The sequence below is a fragment of the Sus scrofa genome, chromosome X, assembly GCF_054392235.1.
Source record: "Sus scrofa isolate SSC_HxYL_T2T_F1_AM1 chromosome X, Sscrofa_HxYL_maternal_Yorkshire_Landrace_v2.0, whole genome shotgun sequence".
Taxonomy (NCBI): domain Eukaryota; kingdom Metazoa; phylum Chordata; class Mammalia; order Artiodactyla; family Suidae; genus Sus; species Sus scrofa.
This window is the reverse complement of record NC_139401.1, coordinates 19,851,936-19,876,930: the sequence shown is the minus strand read 5'-3', so window position 1 is coordinate 19,876,930 and position 24,995 is coordinate 19,851,936. Positions and strand designations below refer to the sequence as shown.

Genomic DNA, 24,995 nt, shown 5'->3' with positions numbered 1-24,995 from the left:
GCACAAGTTTGATCCCTGGCCCAGGAACTTCCACATGCCTCAGGAAAATTAAAAAAAAATAAAATAAAGGAAATTTTAATACCCCCCCTCAGAAAAAAAGAAAAAAAGAAAAGGTTGAGTCTCTATTTGATAGGCCACTTGTGTTGTTTACGGTTAGGAGAGACTGAGGTGTATATAAACCTTTTCCAAAAATTTAATTATGAACATTTGGCAAACTTTCCTTTCGAGATTGCCCTTTGGTCAGGACGTGGTCGGGGGAAGGAACTGGTTAGATAGATGATCCTTGTTGGATCGCCTGAGGGAGAAGGCTGTCAGGCTAAAGGTCACCAGACCAGACCTGAGGGCAGCTGAGAGGGTGGCTGGGGTGGCTGGGCGGGGAGGTAGCTCTTTTCCCCGAAAAGAGCTTCATCTCATTCAAGAGCATCTGAGAATTCCTTAAGCAATTGTATCAGGAATTCTAATTTCTTCCGAGAAGATTATGTAATATGTTCTCAAAAAATCCTCTTCCAGATAGGTTTAATATTTCACAATTGAATTTAGGAGAAAAAGAAAAGGTGTTTCGGGAATCCTCCAAGAAAAAAAGTCCTCCTCTCCCGAGGTGCTCAGTTTCTATCACTGGAACACTAAAGACGGTTAGCAACTCAAAACAAACGAACAATGAAAGGCTGTGGCAATTTCCATGTATCTTGGTATCATTACACATTTAGAAAATGCCTGAAGGAATAGTCCATCAGAAGTTAACAGTTGGAGTTCCCGTCGTGGCGCAGTGGCTAACGAATCCAACTAGGAACCATGAGGTTGCGGGTTCGGTCCCTGCCCTTGCTCAGTGGGTTAAGGATCCGGCCTTGCCGTGAGCTGTGGTGTAGGTTGCAGACACGGCTCGGATCCTGCGTTGCTGTGGCTCTGGCGTAGGCCAGTGGCTACAGCTCCGATTCAACCCCTAGCCTGGGGACCTCCATATGCCGCGGGAGCGGCCCAAGAAATAGCAGCAACAACAACAACAAAAAAGACAAAAAGACCAAAAAAAAAAAAAAAAAAAGAAGTTAACAGTGATCACCAGTTATCTCTGTAGTAACTAATGATGGTGAACTTATGGCAGATTTTCATCTTCTATAGTTTACTTTGGTTTTCTTCAATTAAAAAATAACAGATATTACTTTTTAAAATTGAAGCATAGTTGATTTACAATGTTGTGTTTATTTCTGCTGTACCACAGAGTGACTCAGTCTTTTATATTATTTTTAACTACTCTTTTCCATGATGGTTTATCACAGGATATTGAATATGGTTCTCTGCGCTATACGGTAGGACCTTATCGTTTATCCATCCCGTATGTAATAGTTGGCATCTACCAACGCCAAACTCCCACTCCATCCCTCCCCCATCCACCCTCCCCCTTAACCACAAGTCTTGAACAGGTATTACCTTTTTAATGATAATAAACACCAAATAGGTCTTATTGGCGCAGAGGTGTGTGTTACTGATAGCTCCCTTGAGTCCCTTTTCATCACTGAGGATCAACGAATTTGTCAGATGACCACACAGGTCATCTGGGCTCTGGGGAGCTCAGGTACAGCAAGGTTCTCACACTTGAGCTGCATCGGAATTCCCTGGAGGGCTGGTTCAAACTCAGATGACCACCCATCTTGTTTCAGAAACTCTGCAGAGGGGTCCACAGTGTGCACCTCTAAATTCCCATGTGCCACTGCAGCAGCAGCTGCTGCTGCTGCTGCTGCTCCAGGGTCCACACTTTAAGAACCACTATGATGGAGTTCCTGTCATGGCCCTGTGGTTAATGAACCCTACTAGTATCCATGAGGATGCAGGTTTGATCCCTGGCCTTACTCAGTGGGTCAAGGATCCAGCGTTGCTGTGAGCTGTGGTGTAGGTCGCAGACATGGCTCGGATCCCAAGTTGCTGTGGCTGTGGTGTAGGCTGGCACCTGTGGCTCTGATTTGACCCCTAGCCTGGGAACTTCTATATGCCCCAGGTGTGGCCCTCAAAAGACAAACAAACCAATCCCACTGTGGCCCATGAAAAAAACTCCAACAGGGGACTCAAAGCCAAAGATGTATATAGACTCATTTGTATTATTTTTGAGATTCCACATATAAGTGATAGCATATAATATTTGTCTTTCTCGGTCTGACTTGCTTCACTTAGTGTGATAATCTCTAGTCCATCCATGTTGCTGCCAATGGCATTTCATTCCTTTTTATGGTTGACTAATATTCCATTGAATGTATGTATCACATCTCCTTAAACCAGTCATCTGTTGATGGGCATTTGGGTTGTTTCCATATCTCGGCTTTTGTAACTATGGCTGCGGTGAACATCGGGGTGCATGTATCTTTTCAAATTAGAGTTTTGATCTTTATTTATCCAGGGGTGGGATTGCTGAATCATACAGTAGCTCTATTTTTAGTTTTTAAAGGAACTGCCACACTGTCTTCCATAGAGGCTACACCAGTTTATGTTCCCACAATCAGTGTAGGAGGGTTCCCTTTTTTCTACACCCTCTCCAACATTTATTATTCATAAATTTTTCTTTCTTTTTTCTTTTTTTTTTTTTTGGTCTTTTGTCTTTTTACACCACAGCTCACAGCTCATGGCAATGCTGGATCCTTAACCCACTGAGCGAGGCCAGGGATTGAACCCGTGTCCTCATGGATCCTAGTCAGGTTCGTTAACCACTGAGCCACTACGGGAACTCCTGTAAACTTTTTCATAATGGCCATTCTGACTGGTATGAGGTGATAACTCACTGTGGTTTTGATCTGCATTTCTCTAATAATTAGTGATGTTGAGCATCTTTTCATGTACCTGTTGGCCATCTGTCTGTCTTGTTTGGAGAACGTCTAATGAGGGCTTATGCCCATTTTTTGATTGGGTTGTTTTTTCAATATTGGTTTATATGAGCTGTTTATAAATTTTGGAAATCTGCATCATTTTCAAATATTTTCTCCTGTTCTGTTGGTTGTCTTCATTTTCTTGATGGTTTCCTTTGCTGTGCGAAAGTGTTTAGTTTCACTAGGTCCCATTTGTTTATTTTTGCTTTTATTTCTTCTGCCTTGGGATACTGATCTAAGAAAATATTGCTATGATTTATGTAGGGTAATGTTTTCCCTGTGTTCTCTTCTAGGAGTTTTATGGTGTTATGTCTTATATTTAGGTCTTTAATGTATTTTAAGTTTATTTTTGTATGTGGTATGAGGAGGTGCTGTGATTTCATTGATTTAGATGAGGCTGTCCAGCTTTCCCGGCACCACTGACAGAAACAGACTCACAGACATGGACAACAAATGTATGGTTACCAAAGAGGAGGTGGAGGAAGAATAAATTAGGAGTATAGGATCGACAAATACAAGCCACGGTACATAAAATAGATAAGCAACGAGGATGTACTGTATAGCACGGAGAACTATATTCAGTATCTTATAATAACCTATAATGGAAAAAGATCTGAAAAAATACATGTCTAACTGAATCACTGCTGTACACCGGAAACTAACACAACATTGTAAATCAACTATATACTTCAATTTAAAAAATGAAAAAAGTAAAAACAAACAAAAGGTAGACTCGATTTACTTTCCACTTTTGCCGCTGGCTGGCCTGTAATTATTTTTGAGGAGGGGAACTTGATTGGACCTGGCTCTGTATATGAAGAGGTTGTCCTAGGAAAGAGTTTCGCCCTGCCCATAGGCAAACCCTGGAGACAGGGCGGGTTGGGTTCCCCACGGTGGCAAATACAGCAAGTATCACAATCAAAGGAGTCGCACATATTGCTTGGTTTCCCAGAGTACCAAAAGTTATGCTGCCAGTAAAGTCACCCCCATGGCCTCCTCCTCCGCTTGGTTATTTCTCCATCTACTCAGCTTCCAAACCAGCTAACGAAATATTTCTTCACATCCTCCGTCGTGTTCCGTACCCTCTCCCCAAATGCACTGCCTCACCACATCTGTCAGATGCAGTTCATAAATGACTCTAGAATGTGATCTCTTCTCATGGTCATTGTCAAGGCCATCACACTGCTCGCCTTTAATATCTCTGACCTGTCCATGTCCCCCACTTGCAGGCTCTTCTCCCTCCTCCACTCCCGCGTCTGTGGGCTGCTCAGTGACCTTCCTGAAATCAGTCTGCTAGGAAACCTGTGCTCCTCCCATTGTCAGCAGGGTCGCGTCCGCACTGGGCCTGGCACAGAGATGCTTGCAATCCGACTTTTGGCCACACTCCCGCCCCTTCCAGACATCCCACCCCTTGCCACATCATCTGTTCCCCAGACGCTGCACATTCTCACGCGTTCTTTCCTCTGCCTGGAGTGGCGGCTAACCTCCGCACATTTTGGAGACCCAGCGCCAGTAGAAGCCCAGTCTGTGGCGGGGCCTCTGAGCTAAACTTCTCCTGGAAGGTCAGGGAAAAGGGAAACTACTTTTGCACAGCAATCCCTGCTTTTAAATCTTCATGACCGGTAAGATCAAAACCCCTCTATTGTTGATTAGCTCCCACCTTAAAAACTGGCCTGTCAGGATGGTTTATTCTGATGTTAAATGCCAATTATTCTATTTAAACTTGTATATATTTATGACAATGTGTAATTCACGCATATGACTTGCATTAACATTCAGTGCTTTTGGAGTTTTGGAATATCACTTGATGCGCTTTTTAACTGTGAAAATGCTCTTCTTTACATAGGACCCGTGTAATCTTAGGGGGCAGGGGCTAGTAGAGTAGGTAGAAAATAGTAGAAACCATAGTTCTCGTTAATCTCCCAGGACTATTCTCTGTTCTATTTTCTTAGACAAAGCAGTACTGTGATAAAGATGCAGAAGGTATTTAGCAAGATAGTCTATACGCTGAGGCTCTTCTTGGGTGGTTTTTTTTTTCTTTTTCATTTTTTTTTGTCTTTTGTCTTTTTAGGGCCCCACCCACGGCATATGGAGGTTCCCAGGCTAGGGGTCGAGTTGGAGCTGTAGCTGCCAGCCTACACCACAGCCACAGCAACGCCAGATCTGAGCCGCATCTGCGACCTACACTACAGCTCACGGCAACGCCGGATCCTTAACCCACTAAGTGAGGCCAGGGATCAAACCCCCATGTCCTCATGGATACTAGTCGGGTTTGTTGACCACTGAGCCACTATGGAACTCCTTCTTATGTGTTTTGGGTGCAAGTTCCTGTGACCGCCTTTGAAGTCAATTACTCAGGCGTTCTTTGGATTTGTTAACAAGAACGCCTAGTCCAGTTTTCTAGCCTGATGGGAGAGCACATTTTACCTTCCAGTTACTTCCATCGTGTTTTCCTTTACAAAGCAAGCCTATCATAGTTTAGTCTTATAAGCGATTTGCTTCTCTGATTTGACTAGCTTTTACCTCCGTAGCGCTGGTAAAACCAGTTCTCTTGGATCTGTTGCAGAGACTTCATTGAAGAAAGAGAAAATGGGAACTGAATGGGTCAGTCCATGAGTGGTTATCAAGCTAGGTCCACTGGATAGAGCAAGAAGTTATTTCTGTGGCTTGATCTGTATGATTTACTTTTAACCCAGCATACATGATACAAAGGAAGGCGGGAAAATCCTGTCTCAAAAACTGTCAGCATGGAGCCTTGACCACTCGCTTTCTGTGCTATCTGCAGGCTTTCTCTTAAATATCACCCACCAATTTGAGAATTTGAGGGGGATCGTGTCCACATTAAACATTACCGTGGTGGAGTTCCCTGGTGGCTCAGCAGGTTAAGGACCTGGTGTTGTCACTGCTGTGGCTTGGGTCGTTGCTGTGGTACAAGTTCAATCCCTGGCCTGCTGTGGGTTACGCATGCAGCTAAAGAACAAAAACCAAAACAATAAAAACCAACCAACCAGCCAAACAAACATTACTGTGGTGGTCTCACTGGTGATTTTTCTCTTTCCCATATTTCTTTACATTTATTACCTGAATTCCTGAGTAAGGAGGACTTGGCCTCTCTTCCTGATATATGTACTTACTTATTTATGTGTATCCATAAGGACTTCAGACAGGCTTTTTGCTTTTTTTTCTTTTTTACAGCTGCACCTACGGCATGTAGAAGTTCCTGGGCTGGGGGCCGAATCAGAGCCACAGCTGCAGGCCTACACCCTAGCTCACGGCAATGCCAGATCCTAAACCCAGGGATGAACCTGCGTCCTCACTGAGATGACATCAGGTTCTTAACCCGCTGAGCCACAATGGGAACGCCAAAGACAGGATTTTTATTCTTTGGATTATACTCCAATAAAATCATTGTTTATATTGTTACTTGGATTGTTCCGGCTTTGGCCTTTGGGAGCTCTTTCTGTGCCCTTTTGACCTGCCCATCATTTTTAAAGAGCACTTCCTATTTTCTGGCACCATGAAGTTTTTACATTTCTCCATAAAATTCATCAGAAGCATTAGATGATGACTTTCTTTTGTAAAGCACTCTGCATGTAATTTATGTGAATGTAAAGATAGTATTAAAGGTTATCAAAGCAAAGCATCATTCATCACATGCAAATTACAGATGTCAAGTCCAAGAGCGTGTGCATGACAGGCTGTGAGCACCACACAGGCAGAGACAACTGCCTTCCATTGCACCCAAACTCTTACCACCAGCAGGCCACACAGTGGGGCCTTTTCAGTCATGTGACATCATTTTAGGTGTGACAGTTGAGCTACTCTCCATTCCTCAAAATGCATCATTTTATTCTGGAAGGAATGGGAGTTCATGGGACAAAGACCCATATTAAATACAATTGTATTTCTCTAGCCATATTTGTGAGCTGAATTCACACATTTGAAATAGCATACTAACTCTGCTATTAAAAAATACTCTTGTAAGAGGCAGGAAGGATGAGGAATTCTCTGTCTATTCTTGTCAGAAGCTGGATTTAATTCTTGATTTTAACTTCCCTTGTGCTGGTCAGCAAAAGTATCTCAAAGGAGGAATAAAAGGACAATAGGGAAAAATTCAGAAGAGCCAAACAATAAATGTGTGTGTGTGTTGGGGGGTGGTGGTGAGGAGGATGAAGGGGAAGGAATGTATATCTTTGTAATTTGGAGCAACTCAGAATGTCCATAGTGTTTTGGATAGAGTTGATACAACTTACTTTACTTAAGGCATTGAAATTAGGGCACAGCCCGGGAATCTTCAAAAACTTTGTCTTGCTATCAGTTTTCCTTTTGTGATAAAATGACAGATTTGTCCATGCAGGAAGCATACCCAGATCCAGGAGCAGGGACAAAGGACTATGGTTCAAGAAGGAAAAGGTATGTCCTGAAATAGACCAGAGCCAAAACAAGACACAAAAGTTGAGGTCACCTGTCTTCGCCAGTGGGAAACTGGGAGAAGAAGTAAAGACGACTGTCTAATCCAAGTAGGACAGAGAGATGAGTAAGATTAAATGGGACATTAAGACAAGCTGCTGACTTCTTTTTCTCAGGCCTCTAGAGTTCAGTCACCAGTTTGCCGCTTTAGGTGTACCGGCCTTTGCGATGTCTAGGTAACTCCAGCCACAGTGGGTATCACCAGCAACATTCAAAGACTTTGGACCCATTGCCCTGAGAATGCACGGCCCAGCCGGCCAAGAATCCTCAGCCCCACATGCTAGTCCACTATAAGTCCAGCTCAGCTCTTTCCACGGTGAAACATTTCCAGGCAGTTTCAGAGGTCTGAGTCTCTTCAGGAGAGGGATCAGGTGACCCAGTGACTTTGGCCTTGGTGAAGAGAATCACTTCTGGAACTGGACAGGCCACAGACTAGTTTTTCTGGGTGGGGTTCCTGGAAAAAAAAAAAGTGAGATGCCATGGTGCCTGCAGCAGGTGTAATTGACTATTCATCTGAGACGTCAACATTTCAGGTTTTTATTTTCCATGTTCTTTAATCCCTTGCATAGTAGTCTGTCACTGATATTACTACCACCTTCTCAGCAGCTGTGTTGGATGGGTCTTCTGCCCCTTGATGAGTCTCCTGTTTAGATTGTCCTGACACACACGAAACGTATTTAGAAAGACGATGCTACTGATCTCTTGTTAATAAGTCCCTGACTTTGAGGTCTTTTTTTTTTTTTTTAAAGCTAATGAAACAATTATAAGAACATCTTTCTGCAGTAATCCCAGGATGTAACCAATTTACAAGAGTTACTCCAACGTTCTAGGTGGGGTATAAAGACAGTCCTATACTGGGTAGGGTGGTGGTCAGCTTTTATTTATCACACGTGGATGCACCTACTCTCAGCTGCCTCCACTTTTCCAGGGGCCAATAATTTAATTTCTTAAAAAGATTTAATTTCTTTATTGTCTTATTTTCTCTCTTCCTGAATGTCTCCCATCTATTTCACTATCTCTTCCTACCACCAGATGGTGGAAAGGGAAAAGGAAATAACGGGATGGTAAGTGAATGCAGTGGCTATCAGAGTATGGCAAAAGGTGTGGTGTGGAATGGACCCAAAAAAAGAGCTTCTGAGTTACCCTTGAATTACCACAAAGTCCCTATTTTTATTTTAGTGTCCACTCAAGAGTCGGCTGCCCAGGTCTGGGGGTCTATAGGGCACAATGATGCCTGATGGGGAGGGACTACCTCAGTGGATTCCTAGGAACATTGCTGAGCAACTGAACCCCACTTGGACCAGGCATGGGGGTGCGGGGTTAAGGGTCTCTGCGAAGATCGGTGTAGGGTAATGCAGCCCCCCTGCCTCGCTGCGCCCTTCTCTTTCTGCATCTTCATCCCACAAGCCGAACTTGCACCTGGTCTGTGGTTTCCACGCTGCACTGAAGGGACATAGTATTTCTCTCCCTCCGTAGGATGAACCTCTTCTTCCCAACGGCCCCCGCTAGGAAGCCTTCTTCTGGGTTGCCTCGACACCCCAGGATTACCTGTCATCACCCTCAGCAGGTGTTCGGCCCCTCACCTGCCCATGGGCTCCCCTCCCCCAGCCTGTCTTCCACCTCCCGTCGCACCCTCCGGTCGGTTCCTTCCACCTCTTTTCCCACGTGCCCCCTCACTAGGACCCCCCCCCTGCTCCGCCCTGGGACCCTCCCTCCCCTCCTCTGGTCTCGAGGAGTCTCGCGGCATTTCCCGGGGCGTTAGCCAAGCCGCTGCGGGTGGGGGGCGGCCTCGCGGAGCTGGGTCCCTCCCTAGCGGGCGGTGAGGGGGGCGCCCGAGCGCCGTAGACAGAGGGACACCCCTGGCGCCAGCCCCGCCCCTCGAAGGCTCCGCCCCGCGGGCCCCGCCCCTCTGGTCCGCCCCCGCCCAGGCGGCCGCGCGTCCCCGGCAGGCGGAGACGCAGGAGCATCGCGGCAGCGGCAGCAGCAGCGGCAGCGAGGAGGAGGGGAGAGCGGGCGGCGCGGCCGCGGCTGCCGGGCGCTGGGCTGGGCGGCGCTTTTTTTTTTTTTTTTTTTCGCAATTTCCACTCGCGGGGAGCAGGAAACCCGGCGCAGCCGGGCGCAGCGGGCCGCGATGCAGCAGCAGCACGAGTCGCCCCGGGGCAGCAGCGGCAGCAGCAGCAGCAGAGGCAGCAGCGGGCGGCGCTGAGCCGCCGCGGCCGCGCTACCGAGAAAGAAGCCGGCCCAGCCGCCGCCGCGTCCCGACTCCCGCGCCCACATCCCGGCGCCCGGATTCCCGCGCCCTGATCTCGGCGCCCCGAGCCCCGCGTCCACCTCTGCTAACTTTCACGCTGCCTCGGCGGCCCGGCCCGGCTCAGCGCCAATGGGTGAGTGGGAGGCGCCCGGGTGCCCACCTCAGCCTGGGGGCGGCGCGTCTGTCCCGGGACCGCGGAGCCCAGGAGGGCGCCCCGGGGGCAGGGCCCCGGCGGGTGACAACGCCGTGGGCACCCTGCCTACCTCGCGCACCCCCATTCACTCCCACTCTCGCCCGCGTCCCTGCCAAGCCTGCTCGGCGCCGACGGGAACCCCGCGGGGGCCTGGGCGGAGGGTCGCGGGGGCCGCCTTGGGCTGAGGGATGCAGGGGGTGTGGTTGGCTTTTCGGGTGGGCGGGGAGAGTTTTGTCTTGGCCGTTTTCTCACCCCCGGCGCTCCCTTCTCTGCGCTGAGGACGCGCGTACCCGGAGCTGGTGGGCTCCGGCCCTGCGCCGGGCTCGAGGTGCTCTCCTGGCTTCGCCGCAGGGGAAGCTCGAATCTCGGGGTCTCAGGGCAGCGGAGGTGGGGGCGGGTGCCTTTGCCGGGGGCTGACGTGGTTGCGGGGGGGGGGGGCGGGAAACGCCCCAGTACCCGACCTGGCGGGCGGTCCTCGGGTCCCAAGCGCCAGACCAGCCTCCCTTGGCGTCCCTCTTCTTTCTGGCCCTGACCCCCTCTCTGCCTGCCTGCCTTTCTCCAGCCTGGCAAGCTCTCCCCTCGGTGATGCTCAAAGGCCACTTCCCTCACCCTCTAAGTCTGCAGGGATGGTTAAAACTGGAAACGGTGACCCAGTCCTTGATTTACTGATCAAAGATCAGTTCCAAGTAGGCAACTAACTGTTAGGCCCCCTGGGTCCCACCTGGTATAAACCCCAGAATATTGGAGCCACGTTGCCCAGAAGACCTGGCACTTTATTGGGCATTGGACTTGAGATTGCTGGAGCCATTAAACATTTGGCCCACCCAGGTAATATTCTTGCTGGCAGCCAGTCTGTTTTTCATGCCTCTGGCAGATTACTTTGGGGGTGTTTCTAGGCCAAGCCCAGAAAGACTGTAGATTATAATAAATCATAATGAAGTGAGGCCTTTCTGTGTTCAGGTCATAGGATTCAGGTAGGTGAGTCAGACAGTGATTGGCCAGCAGTCTCAGGAGGCTTGTGAAGACAGATTCACTGGAAAAGAGGGGGTTCAACCCTGTCAGTTGTTGACAGGCAAAGATAAAATCTTATTTGTGGTTATTTGTCAAAAATGGTTTTCCTTTTCCAAAGTTGTGACCATCAACTTCAATGTCACTTTTTTCTCAGTGCCCTTCTCTGATCCCTGCACCACCCCAAGTCTATATTAGTTCCTCTCTAATACCCTTTCTCCTATAGCATTTTTTTTAAAGAAAAGCACTGTTTGGCATTCCCGTTATGGTTCAGTGGGTTACGAACCCGTCTAGTATCCATGAGGATGCGAGTTTGATCCCTGGCCTCGCTCATTGGGTTAAGGATCTGGTTTTGCTATGAGCTGTGGTGTAGGTCGCAGATGCAGCTCAGATCCCACGTTGCTGTGACTGTGGTGTAGGCCGCTGGCTACAGCTCTTGTTTGACCCCTAGCCTCAGAACTTCCATATACTGTGGGTGCAGCCCCAAAAAGAAAAAGCAAAAAACAAAACAATGTTTCGTATTTGTTTGAGTTTAACTTTTCTGTCCCCTACTGTAAGCTCCATGACCATGGGCACAGTGCTGTGTTGTACTGTTTTGTTCTGCAGAGTTTTTTTTTTTTTTTTTTTTTCCATGCCTGGCAAGGAGCAGGTCCTAGATAAATATTTATTGAATGAATGAATGAATGAATGAATGATGGAGTAGGCAACCCTCTTACTCTGTGGAAGGCAAAACACTTAGCTTGGCACTCTTGTTCTGCTTTGGCAGCTAATAAGATGATTTAGTTCATGAACAAAGTGTATAACATCACCCATCACTTTCATAACAGAACAGATGGGTTTCTTCTGAGGTAACCAAAAATGTTGTTTTGATCACCTTTGGTTTTGGGTGGATCACCTAGAGGGTTGCCCCCCGCAAAAGAGAAATCAGCTCCAAATGTCTTCTCCTGTGGCCGGTCTGTGCTCTCTTTATTTCAGTGGGAAGAGGACGGAGTTCTGTTTAAAGAAGAAACAGACCTGTTTATCACTCAAATCTGAACTGTTTTCATTATCCAGAACCTCCTGAGAAAATTAGAGAATGTTTCTGCAGCTAATAATCCTTTCAGGCTTGATTTTTTTTTTTTTAATACCGTAACCATTACAAAAGGGAGGGGGCACCGCAAGTGATTTTCATTTATTGATTTAGTCCGGTGTTTAGAGTGGGATTTGAGATGCTCTTGGTTGTTTGGGGCTAAAGATCATGTGCTGTTTTCTAAAGCGTCTTCGACCATGTATTTGTGATGAAGTACAGGTGTTTAACAATTTGTTCTGTGTGTCTTTTGATGGAGCCACCTAAGAGTGCTGTTTCTGAAGCAGGTGTACATGCAGGCACACCGCCCTTCCCCACTCCTCCGTATCTCTTTGGTTTTCAGGAGATTTGGCCAGTTTCTCCGTTTGATACACTTGCATTCTTATCGGGCCCGATAGTCAGTTTTCCGTTGATGGATAACACAATAAACCTGTTACGTAGTCTCTGATCTCAAAAACAACTGCAAAGCATCAAATCCCCAGCCCTGAAATGAAGTCAGTTAGTTGTGAAATGGCCTCTTACAAAAGCCCATTCCCAATGTGCCCTCTGAGCTTTCGGGGAGATGCCCTCAGTGCCAGATGCAGGGAAAGGCTCTTGTAATTACAACTGCACAAATATTATTACAACTGAAATCTGTGAGTCGTGGAGGATCTGCAAGCCCAGCAAAGGATTTCTGTTTAACGAATTCCAGAGTAACAACAAAGTTCGAACTGTCTTGAGCAGGGTGTTGTATTGGTGGTGGTAGACCGCTTTATGCTGAATCAACGAAAGCAAAAATGAACATAACATGTTGGCTTCCACAGACAGGCTCGAGTTAGAAATGGAAGAAAAGGCTCCACCGTTATTGATCAGGACCTTTTTCCCTTCCCCCTTTCCATCTATCGCAAAGCCTGGCTACCCTCCTGCTTGCAACAGACCTTGGTTGTTCCTTCTCTGGCCCCTTCATTTCTTCTTGTGTTACTGACGTTCTCTCATCACCTCTCATATTCGTAATTGTTTTAAAGTCGGTTGCACACCGTGGTCAGTACTCATCCATTTATCCATCTGTCCAGTACTTAATGACCTGCTTTGTGCCTGGTGTTGAGCTAGGAACAGGCACACAGCACACACAGACCTGCCGGCTTGGGCTTCTTGGTCTAGTGGAAGAGGCAGATTTGAGTGCAGTACGTGTGCCAATATGTCATTAAAAGCCATGGTGAGTGGTGTTCAAGGAGATGAGAGAGGGGTGTCTGACTTAGGCTGCAGAGGGGTAAGGAGAGTGTCTTGGAGTAGATTGTGTTTGACTGGAAATCTGAAAGTTAAGTAGGAGTAGGAGCCGTCACCACCCCCCCCCCAGGGGACACCTGTAGGGGAACAGCCAGCCAAAAACGCATCATTTTAGGGGGTGGTCAGGGAAGGACCACATGTAGGACTGGGGCCTGGGTCAGGTGCTTTGTGCAGCGTTGAAGGAAGCCGAGCCTTGCTCTGGTTTGGTGCCATCAGGAAGCACCGGTGAGCCCTGACCTGGTGGCTTAGTAATGTCATTGAGAAGCTGGAAGACCAGACAAAGCCTTGGTTTGGTGAAGAAGCAGCAGTTGCTCAGGGGAGCCAGGACCCAGGGACACTGGGTGACTTTGGTGGTTGGGACAAATTCCTGCTTTGTCCGTGTTCTGACATGATGACGGAGTGGCTTTGTTTTTGTCTTGTTCCATCCTGGTCACACAGTGACCTTGTGTGAGGTTGGGGTTCTGGGGAATCGCTTATGTTCAGCAGGAGAGGGCCCGGCCAGCTCCCGACAGATGCCGGGGGCTACTTTTCTCTGTCTTGAGTTAACTACACGATGAGTGGGGCAGGGAGTAGGCGATGGTGGTAGGGAGAGAATGGCTGTCTAGGTATATTCAGGGCCGACTTCCTTGATATTGGCCAGCTCCAGTCTAGGGACTGTGGTTCAGCATTCGCAGAAGGGACAACTGGCATGCCGTTCTCGGGAAGAGATCCAGAAGAACAGAGCAAGCTGCCGAGAACCAAGAAATAGCATTGCTCTTAATGGGGAAGATGCAGGGCAGGAAAGTACTGGAATCCTTTCGCTGTGAGAGAAGGAAGATCACTAATACTGTGGTTCTCAGAGTGTGGTCCCTGGGCCAGCAGCCTCAGCCTCTGGGGGTCCTGGAAAGATACCAATTCTGGGGCCCCAATTTTACCTACTGAGTCAGGAACTCAGGGGGTGGAGCCTAGCAATCTGTGTATCAATGAGCCCCGCCCCCTGCCCCCCGGGACTTCTGATGCATGGTCAAGTGTAGAACCTCATTGCCTTGAAGAAGAGGGAACTGGGTTCCAGAGTGCGGGGGTCCATGGGCACTCTGGTCGTAAACTAAGATGCTCTTCTAAGTGACGCAAGACCTCAGAGAAGGAGAAAAATGTGCTCCTAGTTCAGGACCACCCCCTCCTGAAGTTACTAGAACAGTTCAGTGTTGATTCATCCATGAATCCAGTCCAAGTCTGATCTCCAGCACCTGGGGATTAGTGACAATAGCTGGCCCACCTTGGTGTTAGTCACTTGGGCTTTTACCGGAGGATTGCACAAGTCTTTCTTCACCATGATCCTTCCCCCCGCCACATTCTCTTTCGAAGGGATATTAAAAGTAGATTGTTAGCATTATTAGGGTTTTGATGTGTGTGATTTCTATACCTGGTGCCTGTATTGGTTTCCAGTTGCTGCTGTAACAAAGGACCACGCACTTGGTGCCTCAAACGTCACTGGTTTATTGTCTTCAAGTTCCAGAGGTCAGCAGTCTAACCCAGGTCTCACTGGGCTGAGACCAGGGTGTTGGCAGGACTGCCTTCCTTCTGGAGGCCTAGGGGAGAATCCCTTTTCTGTTGTTTTCCCCCTTCTAGGGCCCGCCCACTTTCCTTGCTCATGGCCCCCTTCCTCCTCCTGATCGCTCTGCGACTGATCATTCGGGCAGTGACCCTTCTTCCTCTTCCACGGTTAGGGCGGGCAGGAGCTGCCTTGTTAGGTCATTGGAGCCTTGTGCCTGGCTCATTGTAAGCCTAAAGTTCAGATTGGTTGCGTTCATTATGATTCCTAACCTGCAGAGCCCAGCGTTCCTCCTCCCTGACGCCTGTCCTGGCTCGTTTATTTCGCATTTCTTTGCGGAGATGCCCCCCTTTCCTGTCACTTGCATAGGTGTTCTGCTCACTGCCTCACCCTTGTCTCTTTCTCCCTGCCCTCTCTCAGCCCCTTCCAAAGGGCAGTCAAGCCCCACATGTTTGTGGACTTGACCCCATGTCCTGACCCTCCCGCGGATGCCTTCCTTCCTGAAGGCCTAGGCAGAGGCTTCCTGAAGCTGGGCAGTCGCCCCTGCCTGTGTCTGTTCCATGCTCGCCCAGGTCTCAGAGCCTTTCGCATGTCGTTCTCTTGACGGGGGATGGATTTCACTCTCCTCTGCCGGATAGTCTCCCTGTATTAGCTTCCTCCTGCTGCTATAACAAATGACTGCCAACTCAGTGGCTTAAAACAACATAACTTTGTAATCTTCCACTTCTGGGGTCAGAGATCGGAAAAGGCTTTTCCTAGGCTGATAGCAAAGTGTTGGAAGGGATGTGTTTCCTTCTGGAGGCTCCAGAGCAGAATCCATTTCCTTGGCTTTTCCAGCTTTTAAAGGCAGCCTGCGTTCCTTGGCTTGTGGCCACATCAGTCTAACCGTGGGGTTTGTCCTCACGTTTCCCTCTCTCTTACTCTGACCCTCCTGCCTTCATGTTATAAGGACTGGGCCCACCTGAATAAGTCGGGATACCCTCCCCATCTTGGGATCCTTAGTCACATCTGCCAAGTGCCTTTTGCCATGGAAGGTAGCACATTCACAGGTCGTGGGGATGAGGATGTGGTCAGCTTGGGGGGGGGCCTAATTCATACAGCCACACCTCTTATTCATCTTTTGGGGCCTGCTCCAAAGGTTGCTGTACAACACTTCAGCTCGTGTTGGGTCTGGTCATCTCTTGACTGGGCGTCCCCAACTACATTGCCCTGGCTCATTGCCTGGCATCTGGTAAGTGCCATATGTTAATGAATGAATAACCCTTTCACCCAAGTACAGTTACTCCTTGAAAATCTCTGAGGCTGTTGGCTGCCACGGGTGTGTGTGCAGTTCTGTAAAATCCCCCAGGCAGAGCGTGCTGACAAGGTCTGTTTGCTGACAGTTCACGGTGGCCTGCACTGCAGTGGCTGAGAAGGGTAATGCCACATGTGTCGCATGGCTTCAGCAAAGAGCCACAGGTTCAAGATAGCACATTCTCTCTGGCAGTGGTTCTCCATCAGGGGCAGTTCTGCCCCCCAGGGAGACATGTGTCAGTGTCTGGAGGTGGCAGCTGGTGGGGGAAGGGCAGCCTACTGACACCTGCTGGGCAGAGGCCAGAGCTGCGGCTCCGCACCCTGCAGTGCACAGGCGGCCCCCCCAGCCCTGTTCTCCAGCCCCGAGTGTGGGGAAGCCTGCGTTACACAGATGGTCGAAGCGCCGTTTCCTTCCTTCGTCCTCAGTCGCTCTGGAACAGAAGGTTTTCCTTCGTAGCCATCGCCTTTGTTTTCTGAATGAACCAAGAAGTGGCCGGAGAGCAGGACTCCTGGGCACTTCTTCACCATTTTGTCCTTTGAGTAGAGTGTCTTAACCCAGCTCTTGTCCCTCTGCTGTCACTACCTGGCTCAGGCAGTTGTTAAACTTCTCCCGCGTGCGACTCCCCTGACGTCGTGCCTTCCCAGTGGGATGTGCTCATATGCCGGGTGACAGATGATGCCTCCTTCTGCCACCCACACATCGGTCCCTGGGACTGAAGAGCTGGTCAGGCCCTTGGCGGCCACGACCCGCACCATCAGATGACGAAGTGACATGTTCCTGCTGCCGCAGAACCCAGCTGCCTTTCGATAGGAGCAAACCAGCCACCTGTCTTGATGGTCAATAAATATTAGGCCCCCGTAAGGCGCTTTCTACAGCCTGTTTCCCTGATAAGTTTTTTCTGAACGACTTTATTGAGCTGTAACACACATATCATATAATTCACCCATCTAAAGCGTGCAGTTCATTGTTTTTTATTTATTACATTCTTCATTTTTAAAATTAAGGTAAAATAGACTAACAAAATTTGCCGTTTTAACCTCTTTTTGGTGGTTTTGGCCTCGGCGTGCAGTGACTTGACGTGGGATCTCAGTTCCCAGATGAGGGATCAAACCCGGGACAGAGCAGTGAAAGCGCCGAACCCTAACCACTAGGCTATCAGGGAACTCCCTATTTTAACCATTTTTTTAAGTGCACAGCTTAGTGGCATTAGGTTCACAGTGTCATGCAACCCGGGCGGCTGTCTCTGGAAAACTCTTTCATCCCCGCTCCCTGTAAGTTTCTAATTGGAAGGTGAGGATCTGTGTCCCCTGGAGGGATTCCTGGGTCACTCCGTCATTTGGGGGGACACTTGGTAGAAGCCCAAGGATGCAAGTTATGATCCCAAAGGAATATAGGAAAAGATATGTTTTTTTTTTTTACATGATTTTCACCTCTTTTGCCTCTGGGGGCTACTTCCCTTGGGCTCTGTCCCTCCAGGCGGCTCCCTTGCTTGCACCCCTCTCATCCTGTGTGGAAATTTGACTTGCTTTTTACATCCTGAGGCACTTGTGAGTCAGGAGCTTGGGCAACTCGCTTGGCAATTACTGGGGTCTATTAAGAGGATTTCAGTCGGGGGAGAGAACACTGCAGCGCCCAACTCCTCTCCCGAATCACACGTGGAGGGTCGATAGAGTTCCCCGTTTCTTTGCTTCGGTGCCTTGAGCTGGCACAGGTACACCAGCGACGGGCTGATTCGGACTGCTTGGTGTTCACCTTGATCGTTATTGCATGGGTGAATACCTTACAGGCAGTTCTAGAGTTTCCATGAGGGGCCATGTCAGCAAAGCAAATTGGAGCCCATGGATCTGACCTCCCTGATAAACTACGCTTATTGTTAGGCTCAGGAGGGGAAAACACTGTTAACAAAAAACTCCTGGGCTATGTGTCGTCTCTGAACAGTGTTTGGTTGGCAAGAAAAGCCTAGGAAAGGCCGTAGCTTATTTCCTTGCAGGGGTGGGACCCTTGCAGGAGGCGGGTCTGTCCCCAGGTGATGGGGACCAGGCGGCAAGATGAAGTGCTGTTCCGTTCATGCTGCTGTTTCTTCCTCAGTGTCTTGGATTAAATACTATAAATATTTCAGTGCTCATTAATTACTCATTTTGCATAACAAATTTAAGTCCTTAAGCACCCAAGTACAGCATGTATAGTTGGTTGAAAATACTGGCTCTTTCAACTTCAACCTCTTGCCAGTTGTACTCACACATCAGCCCTTGTGTTTTTGCCAGATGCTTCTGGACTCTTCTCGACTTGGGAGACTCGGGGCACAGTTCTAGGTCTGGTCCTCTGGGACTGTGCCAGTTTTATCCCTCACACCCATTCCCCATGTGCAAAGTCTTTAATTAGCTTGGTGTCCTCTCTAATTATCCCAGCTAGTTCTCATTTGCGTGCCTGGGGCTAGAAGGAGATGCTTGAACCTTGTTTTGGATGAGAGCTGGGAAGGGCCGCCCTGGCTTCGCTCTCTCCGCCCAGCAGCCAGCTTCTCCCTGGAGCTTCGTCGTCTGCACCGGACCCTTCTGGATGCTTCTTTTGGCTAGCTTCTGCTTGAGTAGTTTGTGTGCTAGCTGGCTGGAATTCACTTGACACGAATGGCTTCATAAGCGGCCTTTGCCTTTCTCCTATTTTGATCATTAAAAAATACAAAAAAAAAAAAGAAAAAAAAACCTCTTGACAACTTGAACAAAAGAGGATAGTTTTTACCACTTAGCCAGTGATTTCTCACCGCCCCTTTGTTCTCAGTAAAATATTAGATGGAGAACAGAGGTGCCAACCCAAATACAGTCTGTCAATTAGCTCATTGGCGATGCATAAGGCAGGTTGGGCAAAGTGTTTAATTGACGGTGATTTTTTAGCTTAATTGCTGCCTTCATCAGGAAAGAAAAGAAGGTAATTAGCTTTGAGGGGTGTTGAGAGGGAAGAACGAGGGTGGGTAGGGGTGTCACCAATGGAGGAACAAATTTGAAAGGGGCTGCAGTTTGCACCGTTCATGTTTGTTGGGCATAAACGCTGCAGCTGCCTGCCTGAGAAATGTTTAAGTTCTTTTTTTTTTCTTTTTTGCCTCCACCCACAGCGTATAGAAGTTCCCTGGGCCGGGGATGGAATCAGAGTCACAGCTCCAACCCACACTACCACTGAAGCAACCCCGGATCCTTAACCCACTGCGCTGGGCCCAGGGATCGAATCTGCACTACCTCAGAGACACTGCCTTATCCTTAACCTGCTGCGCCATAGCGGGAGTGCCTTAAATTCTTTCTTAAAGTTAGTTTTTAGAATAGGTTATACATTCACATGACTCAAAATTGCAAAAGTGAAGAGTGCCTATAGTAAAAAGTTTCTTCCCCAACCCAGTCCTCCAGCCATCCAGTGCTATTTCTGGTGGCTTCTTCCAGGGAGACTTGTGCATATACCAGCAGCCAGGAACTTCTGTTATTCCCCCCCTTATATTTTATTTTATTTTATTTTATTATTTGTGTTCTTGTCTTTTTAGGGCTGCACCCGCGGCATATGGAGGTTTCCAGGCTAGGGGTCCAGTCTGAGCTTCAGTAACCAGAGAGAAACGCAGCTGCCTGCCTGAGAAATGTTTAAGTTCTTTTTTTTTTCTTTTTTGCCTCCACCCACAGCGTATAGAAGTTCCCTGGGCCAGGGATGGAATCAGAGTCACAGCTCCAACCCACACTACCACTGAAGCAACCCCGGATCCTTAACCCACTGAGCGAGGCCAGGGATCGAACCTGCGTCCTCATGGATATTAGTTGAGTTCATTAATCACTGAGCCTCTACGGGAACTCCCCGTCTCCATTTTACCTCATGCCGAATTGCTGATGGGAGGATTGCCTAGCTGGTTATTTTCCCCCCAGGTATGTGTGTCGAGACTCTGTGCCTGGGTCCTTCCCATCCGATTTTGATTGGCGGGGGGGGGGGGGGGGGGCGGGCAGGTGTGTTAGGGAAGCGTTCTCCCGGCCATTCTGCCCTGCACTCCTGAGTCTCCCCTGATCTGGGTTCTTACCTGGTAGGAACTTGATCCTGGATCTGACACGATCTAGACCTTGCCCCTGAACTGAGGTCGGAGGTGTCTTCCCACTTTGATGCCGTGTGTGTGGTAAGGACTTCTTCACGTGAGGAAGCCAGGCAGAGCCCGGTGACCTGGAAAGGGGGTTTATTTCCACATCACAGGACCCTTTCATGCAGCCCAGGGGCCCCAGGGGGTCCCAGAGCCAGGGGTGCCCTCTGCCATCTCTCCTCCATGCCCCTGTCCCCTTCCTTCTCTCTGTGCATGGGCACAGGCCACAGTTCCAGCCAGCTGTTGAGAGTGGCTTGATTCGATCCCAGTTCCAGATTCCTACTAGGGTGACCCTGAGCCCAATGGCGTCAGTGTCGCACCCCCTGGAGATACCCAAGTGGCTGCTCTGTGCCCATAGGACTCGGTTCCAGTCCCGTGTAACTGTTTAAGGAGGACCTGCTTGGTGCCATCTGCTAGGTGCTGGAATGGTCATGACCAGAGGGTAGCCCCCCCCGCGGGGGGATGGGGGCACCTGGGGGCCACTCTGGGGACAGGTGCTGTAAAGGAGGCTTGCCTGAAAGCCGGCAGCCAGAATGCCTGACTGTGCCCGTGCCTACGTTTCCCGGCTTTCTCTTGACAAGTGGACGATTGGTGTGAGGTGGTGCTGGGGCCTTCGAGGATGGCCAGCCACCCTTGGAATCGCCCTGGAGGAGGGCTCCTGGCACCACTGGGCTTCCCAGTTTCTCCTTGTGAGTGGGCAGACCTTAAAAAGTGTGGATGTCGGAGTTCCCGCCGTGGTACAGCGGAAACGAATCAGACTAGGAACCATGAGGTTGCAGGTTCGATCCCTGGCCTCGCTCCGTGGGTTAGGGATCCTGCATTGCCGTGAACTGTGGTGTAGGTCGCAGACGCGGCTCGGATCCTGTGTTGCTGTGGCTGTGGCCTAGGCCGGTGGCTACAGCTCCGATTTGACCCCTAGCCTGGAACCTCCATATGCCCCGGGTGCGGCCCGAAAAAAGACAAAAAGAAAAGAAGAAAAAGAAGTATGGATGTGACTTTAGGGGCTCTTGGGTGGGTTGATGATAGCACGTTGGGCGGGGTGATGGTGGCAGGGTACAGTTGTGACATTGTCTGGCCCTTTTAGGGAACCTGTGGCTTTTTAATGGAGGAAGAGATGAAGACGTTGTGAAAACCAGCCACCGCCTGGCCTGGCTGGTTAAGCGCTGGGCCGAGGGCTGGGGGGTGGCTGTGGCTCCCCAGTCCCGCCTGCCTCTCTCCCCTCGGGCACCCAGCACCTCTCCTCCTCGCCCTTCTCTTTTCTTCTTCTCTCGCCTCCCGCCCTCTGTCCCCACACCTCCCCTTCCCTGCACCCCTGCTCTTGAGCTCCCCATGCCTCTCTCCCCTCACTGGCCGCCCGCCCCTTCCTGACACCCCCCCCCCGCCCCCCGTCCTGGCCTTCCTCTCCCCTCGCCCTTCGGCCCCCTTTTGGCCCCTCCTCCCCCTTCCTTCTCTCTTCCTCAGCCCCCCTCCTGTCCCTGTGTCTGTCCCCCTCCCCTCCCCCTCCTTGCTCAGCCCCTCCTCTTCCTCCTCCCTCTCTTCCCACCCTCCCCCTCTGTTCCCTCCCTCCCCCTCTCTGCCTCAGCCCTCTCTCTCCTTGCCCCTCGCTAGCTCTCTCCCCTGGACCCCCACCCCGACCTGCGTGGTCTCTCGCCCCCTTTGACCAGTGGTCTCTCACGCTCTCCCCCTCAACTCGCTTTCTTCCTGAGCCCCCCCCTTTCTCACACCACTGCCCTTTCGCCCTCTAAGCCCTTCCCTCGCAGGACCGCCCCTGCCTCAACATCTTCCCCGCCGGGCCAGCACCACCTCCTTGGCGAGGCTGCCCCAGGGTGGGGGGGGGACCAGGATGGGAGCCTGCCCCAGCTCCGGACCCCCTCTGCTTGGAGATGGCGTGGAAGGCTCTATCCCTGCCCGAGGGGCGGGCCGCAGTCTAGCATGGGTGTGCCTTTTCCTAGTTCCCATATGCCCTAACCCTGAACCATTCGTTATATAATATACATAGTGACTCCATTACAGAGTTGAGAAAATAGGAAGCCAGAGAATTTCTTTTTTTTTTTAGGGCTGCCCCTGTGGCACATGGATGTTCCCAGGCTAGGGGTCGAATTGGAGCTGCAGTGGCCGGCCTGCGGCTGCAGCCACACAGGATCCTTAACCCACTGAGCGAGGCCAGGGATGGAACCCCCTTCCTCATGGATCGTCATCGGGCTTGTTAGCACTGTGCCACAATGGGAACTCCAGATTCCGGAATCTTAACTTACATAACCATTTCCCTACCATTTGAGCATTTTGGTAGCTTCCGTAATCTTGCTATTATAAATAAGGATGGGATGGACGCAGTTTTTCTGTTCATCCTTTAAGGAAATCGGGTTGTGGCAGGGTGACAGTCCACATCCATCCTTTGTTTCCTTGGCCCCCAAATGACTGGAGTGGCCCATGCTGATGATAATGGTGCTAAGTTCATGAGAGTCCCTACACATGGCTCAGCAGGTACTTGCCATCCCTGTGTTTGATTTCAGTTCTGCTCCCATGGCTTATCATCCCTCCTGTGCTGTATGTGCTGTACTGTGTGTGTGTGTGTGTGTGGTGAGAGAGACAGAGAGACAAAGACAGGGAGAGAGGGGAGGGAGGGGACATCTGTGCAGGAGACTGTGGGGGCCTTCCATCTTCCACAGTGTGCACCTGTTTCATCGCGCCATCTTGAGATGCTTAATCCTGGGTCAGCGCTCAGGCACGAGAGTAGGGGGTACATGGTGAAAGGTAAGCCCCGGGGATTTGGTTCTTTCTCTTCTCCTTCTTTCTGCCTTCCCTCCCTCCTCTCACTTCATGCCCTGACTGGGATTTAAAGGAACTCTGTTTCTCAGAAGCATGGGGAGAGCTGTGTCCTGAAGGCCCTGTGTCCTCTGTGGGATTTGGCATTTGGCTGGGTTACGGGTCCAGGTCCCGTGCTGACGAGGGAGCGGGCGTGGCTGGAACAATCCACCTGTGATTTCCTAGTTTACCTTTGTGTCATTGTCATACACTCCCCTGAAAAAATCATTGGCTTTTAGCCTCAAAGGGCAAGAGATAGGGTGGCTAGGACTCCAGGATCCAGGTTGGGAGAACCCTCTCAAAGCCTGCCTTCTAGACGCATCAGTTTTGTTACTGTGTACGGCCACCAAATGCCTGCCAAATGTCAACTCATGTACCTGGCCAGAAAGGAGCTGAATGTTTTTGATGCCCTCTCAAGGCCAAGTGTCCCTGAAAGCTCTCGATTTCATGATAGTATGAAATGGGAAGCATCAGTAACCAACAGGTACCATTTACTTTTCCTCTTTGTTTCATTTTCCCATTCGGAACAGACCCGGTGTGCATCGGTAGGACAAACAAGACAGCTGATTCGGTTCTGCCGTGTATTGGAATTCACTTCTACAAGCCTCTATTGAGTACCTCTTAGGTGTGAGATCTGATAACCAGAGGGACTCAAAGACATCTCAAGTTCCCCTCAGTGACACATTTTCCTTAACTTTCGTTTCCCTAATTGGGGGAAGAGGAGGATGTGATCATTTCATGAACCCCACAGTGAACTGAGCACTTAAAGCAAAGGGTGTTTGAAGAGGTTTTGTTTATCCCCAAAGAAGGGAAGTTGTCAACTTGAGGAACACACATTAAGCTGGAAGACTGCTTTCTGGGATAATGGTGTTTAGTCTCTGAGGGTTTCACAAATGAGTAATGCTGCAGTTCCCTCCACAAGGGAAGTATTTACCAAGAATCCCTATTTTGCCCTGAACTTTACACAATGTTTATTAGCTTATATTTATTTCTTTATCTTATTGGGGTAAAATATCTGCGACACAAAATTTACCATTTAACTGTTTTTGTTTTTGTTTTTTTAATTGTGGAAACATATACGTAACAGAAAATTTGCCGTTTCAGCCGTTTATAAGTAAGCAGTTCAGGGGCATAAAGTACGTTAACATTGTTGTACCACCATCACCCCCGTCCATCCGCAGAACTCTTTCCATTTTGCCAAACAGAAACCCATGCCCCTTAAACAGTAACTCCCCCTCTGCATCTACCCCCAGCCCTGGCAGTGACCGTTCTCCCTTCTGTCTCTCTGAGTTCAGTTACTCTTTTCAAGTGGAACCATGCAGCATTCATCCTTTTGTGTCTGGCTTATTTCACTAGTGTAATGTCTTCAAGATTCATTCATGTTGTAGCAGGTGTCAGAATTTCATTCCTTTTTAATTGCCTTCAACTTTTTAATAATAATACTGCCCGAAAATAAAGGCACTTAACTAGATCTGTGCTTCTTTTTCTTTTAGCTCATTTGTAAGTGTAAACCTGCAGCAGATTCACAAATTAAGGTTAAATTAACCCAGTGAGGCTCAAACCAACACTAACGGGAGACACAATGACACGTTTCGGAGATGCTGTTGTTGCTGGTGAGGCAACAGGGCGCACACACTGCTTGATGTGGCGCCCAGCATTTTGAGTTCACTTGGTTCTGCCATCTCTTTTCTCTCTTGGAACCACTGCGAGAATCCTTCCTTCATACAGTGCTCTCGGAGACCGTCTCACAGGGTTCTGAAAGCTGATAGGATACTGGACACACACAGACCATATGTCGTGTGGACAGTGTCCAGCATCGGTATAAAACACGTGCTGGGGAACCCATCCCCTTGACGTGCGCTTCGGCTCCATCCTCTCGCCCTTCTTTACAGCAGACAAGAATCATGCGTCTTAAAAAACCATCTTCCCCTTCTTTTTTAAGAAATAGTTTGATCATTTCCATATGTATCTCCTAAAAACATATTGTCTGGTTCTGCTTGGTTTTAGTTTTCTATAACCAGCATCCAAACCGCGCAGAGACTTGTGACTTGCTTGCCGTCTCTCGTTTCGTGGTGCGTTGCTTTTTCCTCTCTGCTCTCCATCGTTTGAATGTGCCCTGTGACGTTTTCCTCTCTCCTGGTGATGGGCTTCTGCATTGCCTCCAGC

General features: G+C 49.3%; 1 protein-coding gene across 14 annotated transcripts in view; it reads left to right on the top strand.

Moving 5' to 3' along the window:
• The first annotated feature begins 4,277 nt into the window (after positions 1–4,277).
• Positions 4,278–24,995, top strand: part of SH3KBP1 (SH3 domain containing kinase binding protein 1) — a 343,775-nt gene continuing 323,057 nt past the window's right edge. For 11 of the 14 annotated variants that reach the window (XR_014835801.1, XR_014835802.1, XM_085008692.1 and 8 more), the window contains exon 1: positions 9,271–9,703. Coding sequence is in view for 7 of the 14 variants with exons in the window: in XM_021080260.2 (XP_020935919.2) it covers positions 9,700–9,703 (4 nt within the window). In the remaining 7 variants the exon portion in view is untranslated. Of the gene's footprint in view, positions 4,472–9,270; positions 9,704–24,995 lie in introns of those variants that run through there. The other 3 variants (XM_013985983.3, XM_085008689.1, XM_085008688.1) reach the window with 3 other exon arrangements.